The sequence below is a fragment of the Staurois parvus genome, unplaced genomic scaffold, assembly GCF_062004578.1.
Source record: "Staurois parvus isolate SC_StPar_1 unplaced genomic scaffold, SC_StPar_1.0 ptg000467l, whole genome shotgun sequence".
NCBI lineage: Eukaryota > Metazoa > Chordata > Amphibia > Anura > Ranidae > Staurois > Staurois parvus.
This window is the reverse complement of record NW_028318263.1, coordinates 176,844-185,739: the sequence shown is the minus strand read 5'-3', so window position 1 is coordinate 185,739 and position 8,896 is coordinate 176,844. Positions and strand designations below refer to the sequence as shown.

Here is an 8,896-nt window from a genome sequence, read left to right as displayed (position 1 = left end):
TATGATCTCCATGTATAATACATAAGGGGGGGATATGATCTCCATGTATAATACATAAGGGGGGATATGATCTCCATGTATAATACATAAGGGGGGGTATGATCTTAATGTATAATACATAAGGGGGGATATGATCTCCATGTATAATACATAAGGGGGGGTATGCTCTTCATGCATAATACATAAGGGGGATATGATCACCATGTATAATACATAAGGGGGGATATGATCTCCATGCATAATACATAAGGGGGGATATGATCTCCATGTATAATACATAAGGGGGGATATGATCTCCATGTATAATACATAAGGGGGGACATGATCTCCATGTATAATACATAAGGGGGGGGATATGATCTCCATGTAGAATACATAAGGGGGATATGATCTCCATGTATAATACATAAGGGGGATATGATCACCATGTATAATACATAAGGGGGGGATATGATCTCCATGTATAATACATAAGGGGGGATATGATCACCATGTATAATACATAAGGGGGGATATGATCTCCATGTATAATACATAAGGGGGGATATGATCTCCATGTATAATACATAAGGGGGGGGGGATATGATCTCCATGTAGAATACATAAGGGGGATATGATCTCCATGTATAATACATAAGGGGGATATGATCACCATGTATAATACATAAGGGGGGGATATGATCTCCATGTATAATACATAAGGGGGATATGATCACCATGTATAATACATAAGGGGGGATATGATCTCCATGTATAATACATAAGGGGGGATATGATCTCCATGTATAATACATAAGGGGGGATATGATCTCCATGTATAATACATAAGGGGGGATATGATCTCCATGTATAATACATAAGGGGGGATATGATCTCCATGTATAATACATAAGAGGGATATGATCTCCATGTATAATACATAAGGGGGATATGATCACCATGTATAATACATAAGGGGGATATGATCACCATGTATAATATATAAGGGGGGATATGATCTCCATGTATAATACATAAGGGGGGATATGATCTCCATGTATAATACATAAGGGGGGATATGATCTCCATGTATAATACATAAGGGGGATAAGATCTCCATGTATAATACATAAGGGGGGATATGATCTCCATGTATAATACATAAGGGGGGATATGATCTCCATGTATAATACATAAGGGGGGATATGATCTCCATGTATAATACATAAGAGGGATATGATCTCCATGTATAATACATAAGGGGGGATATGATCTCCATGTATAATACATAAGGGGGGGATATGATCTCCATGAATAATACATAAGGGGGGATATGATCTCCATGTATAATACATAAGGGGGGATATGATCTCCATGTATAATACATAAGGGGGGATATGATCTCCATGTATAATACATAGACTCCCTCAGGAGTTGGTTGTGGCCAGCTCAGTGGATTGCTGTAGGAAAGTCCTGGATTCTTTCTTGGATACACAGAATATAACTGGATATAACATTTATAGGTAAAGTTGATCCAGGGAATATCTGATTGCCTCTCGGGGGATCAGGAAGGAATTGATTCCCCTGCAGGAGCAAATTGGAGCGCGTTTTGCTGGATTTTTTTTTGCCTTCCTCTGGATCAACTGTGGGTGTAGGATTATAACTTTTTTTTTTCCAATGGTTGAACTGGATGGACTTTTGTCTTTTTTCAGCCAGACTAACTATGTAACTATCCTAATAAAGAAGTAAAAATATACCACAGATCCTTATAGAAAATATTTATTAAATCTACACAGTTGTCGGGGTTGATTGATATTGTGCATTAGGTTGGATTGTAGCGGTGCTCTAGGGCGGAGTAGACTCCGCCTCTTCTGCCCAGGGCGGCGGCTAGCTGCTTCGATTCTATTGGAGAAGCCCCATAATTAGGCAGCTTTCTGTTTCTCACTCCTCTCCGCATCTATGGTCAGAACTCGCTCTCGCTCCTTGATCAGCTGAACTCCACAATAGGTCACAAACCAGATGGACAACGTGCTGAGCGGGAAACCTGTAGAGGAGGATAAAATGCATCAAAGAATGGGAGAAAAACAAGGATCCTAGATTGGTTGGATTAGTTGTCAATTACATATGATTGTGCCCAATTACACGGTTACATAGCTGGTGGGGTTGGATCAGGGGTGGACTGACAACTCATGGGGCCCCCGGGCAATAGGGGATCATGGGGCCCCTGTGTCCTTGCCCAACTCAAAAAAGCCTATGAAAAAGGTACCATGGGCATCTCATGGGGCCCCCTACTGACCCCGGGCCCTCGGGCAGTGCCCGAATTTCCAAATGGTCAGTCCGCCCCTGGGTTGGATAAAGACACCAGTTTATCCAGGTCTTCCAGTGTGGGTGAGGGGTCATGTGTGTCTTTACGTCAATCCCATTTCCCATATCCCTGTATATTGCGTTCACTTCATCCTCAGATCCTCATCTAAGAGGTTTTGTTTAATTATCCATGCTTCCTGCAGACACCACCAACTGTGAAAGAGAATTCCACGTCCTTACTGCTCTGACAGTAATGAACCCCCTATGCAGTTTAGGGTAAACTGCTTCTCCAATTTCATTGGCCCTGTGTCCTCCTAAAGTGTTACTAAACCCCCCAACAGTACAATCAGTCTGTAGATGCAGTAAAGCATGCTTGTTATACTCACTGTGGAACCTAAGGGGTTAATCCTCTGCATTGTGTAAATAAGCTGTTTTGTCCTGTTTTCTCTGCTCCTCCACTTGTTCAAATGTCCACTTGATAAGACAGACTGAACCCGTAGTCACTCTGCACATGCTCAGTTTGATGTGTATTGCTATAGAGGCTTTTTTTTTTCTTGGGAGAGTGCATGTGACCAGCACAGGACCAACCAGCACTATCCAGACAGAGGTCAGGGGTTCTGCATCCTCTTAGAGCAGAAAGAAACCTCCTCCTACAAGCTTTAACCAGTGCTCTGCTGAAGTCACAAGACTGCTTGAGAAAAGGAATTTAACAGTTTATATTTACTAAAATAATAGCATTTACATGGTCTGTGTACTGTGGGAGAGCGGGTATAGTGAATGCAGGGTCCGGGGAGACCAGATATAGTGAATGCAGGGTCCGGGGAGACCAGATATAGTGAATGCATGGTCCGGCGGGACCAGATATAGTGAATGCAGGGTCCGGGGAGAGCGGATATAGAGAATGCAGGGTCCAGGGAGAGTGAATATAGTGAATGTGGGGTCTTGCGGAGACTGGATATAGTGAATGCAGGGTCCGGGGAGAGCGGATATAGTGAATGCAGGGTCTAGGACAGCGAATATAGTGAATGCAGGGTCCAGGGAGAGCGGATTTAGTGAATGCCGGGTCCGGGGAGAGCGGATATAGTAAATGCAGGGTCCGGGGAGAGCGGATATAGTGAATGCAGGGTCCGGGGAGAGCGGATATAGTGAATGCAGGGTCCGGGGAGAGCGAATATAGTGAATGCAATGTCCGGGGAGACCAGATATGGTGAATGCGGGGTCCGGGGAGAGCGGATATAGTGAATGCAGGGTCCGGGGAGAGCGGATATAGTGAATGCGGGGTCCGGGGAGACCAGATATAGTGAATGCAGGGTCCAGGGAGACCAGATATAGTGAATGCAGGGTCCGGGGAGAGTGGATATAGTGAATGCGGGGTCCAGGGAGAGCGGATATAGTGAATGCGGGGTCCGGGGAGAGCGGATATAATGAATGCAGGGTCCGGGGAGACCGGATATAGTGAATGCAGGGTCCGGGGAGAGCGGATATAATGAATGCAGGGTCCGGGGAGACCAGATATAGTGAATGCGGGGTCCGGGGAGACCGGATATAGTGAATGCAGGGTCCGGGGAGAGCAGATATAGTGAATGCGGGGTCCGGGGAGACCACATATAGTGAATGCAGGGTGACACTTTAAGCTTCCTGAGACTGAATAGTTTTTTTTTTGATTTCCTATTCTATTGGACCCGGTACACCAGCGCAGTCAGTTCCAGGTTTGGCGTGAAGGAAACAATGGTAGAACGCGCCACATTATGTTCATGATGGGATCCATAGTGAATACAACCAGAAAAGACCGGTCATCTCAACACATACTGCCCTCTCTGCTTCTGCTTTCTCTGTTTCTCACAAAATGTCTGAAATAGTTAATTATGTACTATTTTTCAGTGTATTCTGGGCATTTCGGAAAGGTCTCCTGAGGTTATCTTTTAAAAACGCTTCTAAGCGCAAACGCACATAAACATGGCTGAATGCGTATAAACATGATAGGTAAACGTGGCTAAACTGACATTTTTAACCTACATTTTCTAGCAGTCAGTTTCCAGAGGTCAGAAAAGTTTTTCAAATGCCCCGTGTACATGAGCCCTCATTTGCCATGTAGCTGCCCACCCCTATTCTATATCCTGCTGTGAAGTTATTACTCTGCTTAACTTTGTCCAGTGATTGTGTGCTAATGAACGTTTTGTAATCAGCTGCAGGAAAGTCATGAATCACTGTATCTGCTGTCTGTGAACATACTCATGTGTCCAGGTCAGGGGCGGACTGACCATTCGGGCACTGCCCAAGGGCCCAGGGTCAGTAGGGGGCCCCATGAGAAGCCCCTGGTACCTTTCATTTGGGTGTGGTTTGAGTGTGGGCGAGGACACAGGGGCCCCATGATCTCTTATTGCCCGGGGGCCCCATGAGTTATCAGTCCGCCCCTGGTCCAGATCATGGTACATACATTAGTTAGTCACATCCAACTGGACTTGTTCTGCAATGTTGAAGACGTTTCCTAGCGTGGCCAAACCACTTCTTAGGTGAGTGTCAAGAAAATATCCCAAGATTTATATCTAGACAGGTAGGACAGACAACTTCATCCAATGTTTAGATGTTGGTTGTCTAAGAACTGGATAAGAGATGTAGCACTACCCCCTTAGGAGTCGCTAGAGATTTGAGTCCCCCTATAGTCCTGCACAGCCAGGCAACATGCATTTTCCACACAGACTTGAATCCAGGAGATAACAACCAGGGGAATAGGAGCTTGGATGGGGTAAGCGCTGTATGGGATACCCAAGGGAACGGGAAGTGAGGACAATCTTCCTGGAACTATATACAAGTCTCTTTAACCACTTCCAGTCCGGACACTTTCCCCCCCTTCCAGTCCGGACACTTTCCCCCCCTTCCAGTCCAGACACTTTCCCCCCCTTCCAGTCCGGACACTTTCCCCCCCTTCCAGTCCGGACACTTTCCCCCCCTTCCAGTCCGGACACTTTCCCCCCCTTCCAGTCCGGACACTTTCCCCCCTTCCAGTCCGGACACTTCCCCCCCAATCCAGTCCGGACACTTTCACCCCCCATCCAGTCCTGACACTTCCCCCCCCCCTTCCAGTCCGGACACTTTCACCCCCCTTCCAGTCCGGACACTTTCCCCCCCTTCCAGTCCGGACACTTTCCCCCCCTTCCAGTCCGGACACTTTCCCCCCCCTCCAGTCCGGACACTTTCCCCCCCTTCCAGTCTGGACATTTTCCCCCCCTTCCAGTCCGGACACTTTCCCCCCTTCCAGTCCGGACATTTTCCCCCCCTTCCAGTCCGGACACTTTCACCCCCTTCCTGTCCGGACACTTTCCCCCCTTCCAGTCCGGACATTTTCCCCCCCTTCCAGTCTGGACACTTTCCCCCCCCTTCCAGTCCGGACACTTTCCCCCCCTTCCAGTCCGGACACTTTCCCCCCCTTCCAGTCCGGACACTTTCCCCCCTTCCAGTCCGGACACTTTCCCCCCTTCCAGTCTGGACACTTTCCCCCCCTTCCAGTCCGAGCACTTTCCCCCCCTTCCAGTCCGGACACTTTCCCCCCCTTCCAGTCCGGTCACTTTCCCCCCCTTCCAGTCTGGACACTTTCCCCCCCTTCCAGTCCGGACACTTTCCCCCCCTTCCAGTCTGGACACTTTCCCCCCCTTCCAGTCCGGACACTTTTCCCTCATTCTAGTCCGGAAACTTTCCCCCCTTCCTGTCCAGGCCAATTTTCAGCTTTCAGCGCTGTCGCACTTTGAATGACAATTGCGCGGTCATGCAACACTGTACCCATATGAATTTTTTTGCATTTTTTTGAGACAGATAAAACTTTATTTTGGTGGTATTTATTCACCACTGGGATTTTTGTTTTTTTTGCTATATAAATGAAAAAGTCCAAAAATTTTGAAAAAAAGTGTTTTCTTATAACATTTTGCAAATAAATCTTTCTTCATAAATCTTGGCCAAAATGTATTCAATTATCTTTTTAGTAAAAAAAAAAGAACCCCAATTAGCTTATAAGCAAAAATTATAATTTTTCAAATTTTTTTTTAACTTTTTTTTTTTTTTTTAAATAATATTATTTGGTTTTTTTTTTTAACATGCTGTCACCCTAGCAGTACAATGTCACCATGGTGACACTGTACTACTTGTGGGGGGTGATGAAGATTTTTTTTTTTTAACACTGATTGCTTTTACACCCATAAAGGCTGTAAAAGCAATCATTTCTCTTTCTCTCTGGCTGCATTCTTGTAGCCATTGAGAAATACTGTGTGAGCTGTGATTCACAGATTTCACACGTAGTAAGCAATGATGTCACGAGTGACATCTTGCTTACACCTATTCATGTTATCACTGTTTGGCCAATCAGTGATCACATGATTGGAACCTCACACAGAGGTCCCGTACAGCGATCGGTGTTCCTCCGGACACAGCAGGCACCGGATCATGGTGCTGCGCGCTCCCAGGGAGTGCGCACAATCCAAAATGGCGGGCGCCGTTTATGAACGACAACCCGCCCCTGCACTGCCACCGTCCGGCCGTTTATATACAGCAACCGGACAGGCAGTGGTTAGCAGCAAAAATTATCTCCTTGGAGAGCTAGCCAGCATCTCCTGATGTACCACCCCAGACCCCATACACTCCTCTATCCAGTTCTCTGAAGGAATCCCTGGGCAGGGGATCCAGTGCCTGTTATTTTAAATATAAGACAGTCCCAGGTAGCAAGCTAATCCAGTTTCCTGCTAGAGTGCTCCTTTCCCTTTCTGGTCCAGGGGGTGCAGGTCTACTCACTAAGTCCGCTGTCTGTGAGCTGATGGGCCGTGGCTGCTCTCAGATCTTCCGCTGTGCCGTGCCTTTCCTGCTCCACAGGTGGTCCTTGCTCTGGGGGCTGATGAGGTCCTAAGCTTTCCTCCTTTCCAGCTCCTCTGCCTGTAGGTGAGCCCCTTCCCATCTGGATCCCTTCCCAGGCTTCTACTCTCCAGCCTCTCACTTAATCGTCCACCCAAACTCTCCTGCTGCTGAGCAGGCTCTCCCACATTTAAGGGCTGCACTGGCCCCAAGCCTCCTGCTTGGGGATTAGCCAAGTTCTCCTAAGTGAGCAAGCCAGCCCCTCCTCACCCCTACCCACTGCTTATAGAATCCTCTCCAAGATCTCCAGAGCAGGCAGAGGTATCAGGGAACTGACCTGCAGAGCCTCTCAGCCCTGACCCTAAATCAACCCAACTATTACACCTGAGCTGCTACTCAGCCCCCCTTACTAAAAATTAAACTCTAGCTCCCCCTGGCTATCTGGAGGGGTGCTACATAGGTGTGAAAGTTGTGGAACCCCCCCCCTGTTCTATTTACATAATCCCATCCTCAGTATCTGGAAGTCTTCACAGGTGTTACTTCCTCGATTCACATGGCTAAAGGTGTGAATTGTTGGCAGGTGCCAGGGTTGAGCATTATATATGGAATACAGATGGTGATGAAGACCCCCCCACCACTGTTCACTGGTTGGTTCTTTCAATTTGACATAGATGGCTTTCATGCCACTTGCAAACTAGTTGTCCTCTATATCCAAAACGTGCACAGTAATGTTCCACACCTTCCCAGCTCCCTTCTGGAGGCTATGAAAGGGGTAAATGAGATTAAACCTAAAAAGGGGGGAATATACCTCTTTTATAAGTAAATCTGCACCTTTATGACAATGGTACTCTTTAACCCTCAATGTATGTACCTACCTGTGATGAGGATCCTCTTGGCGACCAGTATAGCAAATTCCAGGCTGTTCAGGGCTAAAATATTGTACAGAATGATGGCCCAGAAATTGGCAGCGCCGAATATCCCCCGGATTCTCCGGGACATGGACTCAGGTAAGGAGGCCTGGAGAGAGAAGCAATGTAGACAGTAAGTGAATGACTACTTATTGTATTTATCCATGTTAATCCTACAAAGCAATCCAAACTGATGAAGGTAATGCAGATGATGGAATGAAGGTAGCGTCCCTCACCCAAACTATACGGCTACTCCAAGTAATGCTTTAAATGACTGACCCGAATCAAGTATGCAGATAAGGACCTCTGATTTTCCTCTGATGTTCTACTTCTTTTGGGTCAATAATTTAGAAAGTACTGCAGCCTTTGTATTAGCATGTTTGCTGAGAGAAAAGCATTTTAAAAAGTAGCTCATTAATGGCAGCACCCATGGCTACCATGGCCAGTTTAGTTGAACCAACTGGGTGTTTTTTTATTGTTGGTCACTAGTGTTCTCCAGATATAGTGCTGGGAAAAAGTATTTGCCCCTTCCTGATTTTTTTTTTTTTGCATATTTGTCACACCCATTATTCAGATCAAACAAATTTTATTTTTACACAAAGAAAATCTGAGAATGTAGAGCTTTCTTGAGGGCCGCTGTGTACTGGGTATCCCTAAGCCTCTCTCCGCACAGCCAGGCAACAGGTATTTCTCATACAGACTTGCATCCAAAGACAATGACCAATCCATGGGATTGGTTTCGTTGTTTTATTAGGGGAATTCAACTTGGATAGGGAAATAGGGATTATGGGATGCCCAGTTTGACTTGAATCAATGGAAGGGGGACACTTCCTTCCTATGTACAGATCAGATCCTGGACTGTTCTTTTC

The 8,896-nt window shown here is 46.3% G+C and overlaps 1 protein-coding gene across 1 annotated transcript in view; it reads right to left on the bottom strand.

Moving 5' to 3' along the window:
- Positions 1 to 1,742: 1,742 nt before the first annotated feature.
- The window catches only part of HHATL (hedgehog acyltransferase like), a 52,113-nt gene continuing 44,959 nt past the window's right edge, over positions 1,743 to 8,896 (bottom strand). The window contains exons 11-12 of the mRNA XM_089689025.1: positions 7,995 to 8,136; positions 1,743 to 2,023 (exon numbers count right to left, since the gene is read on the bottom strand). Of these exons, the coding sequence (XP_089545151.1) occupies positions 1,902 to 2,023; positions 7,995 to 8,136 (264 nt within the window). The 3' untranslated portion in view covers positions 1,743 to 1,901. The remainder of the gene's footprint in view (positions 2,024 to 7,994; positions 8,137 to 8,896) is intronic.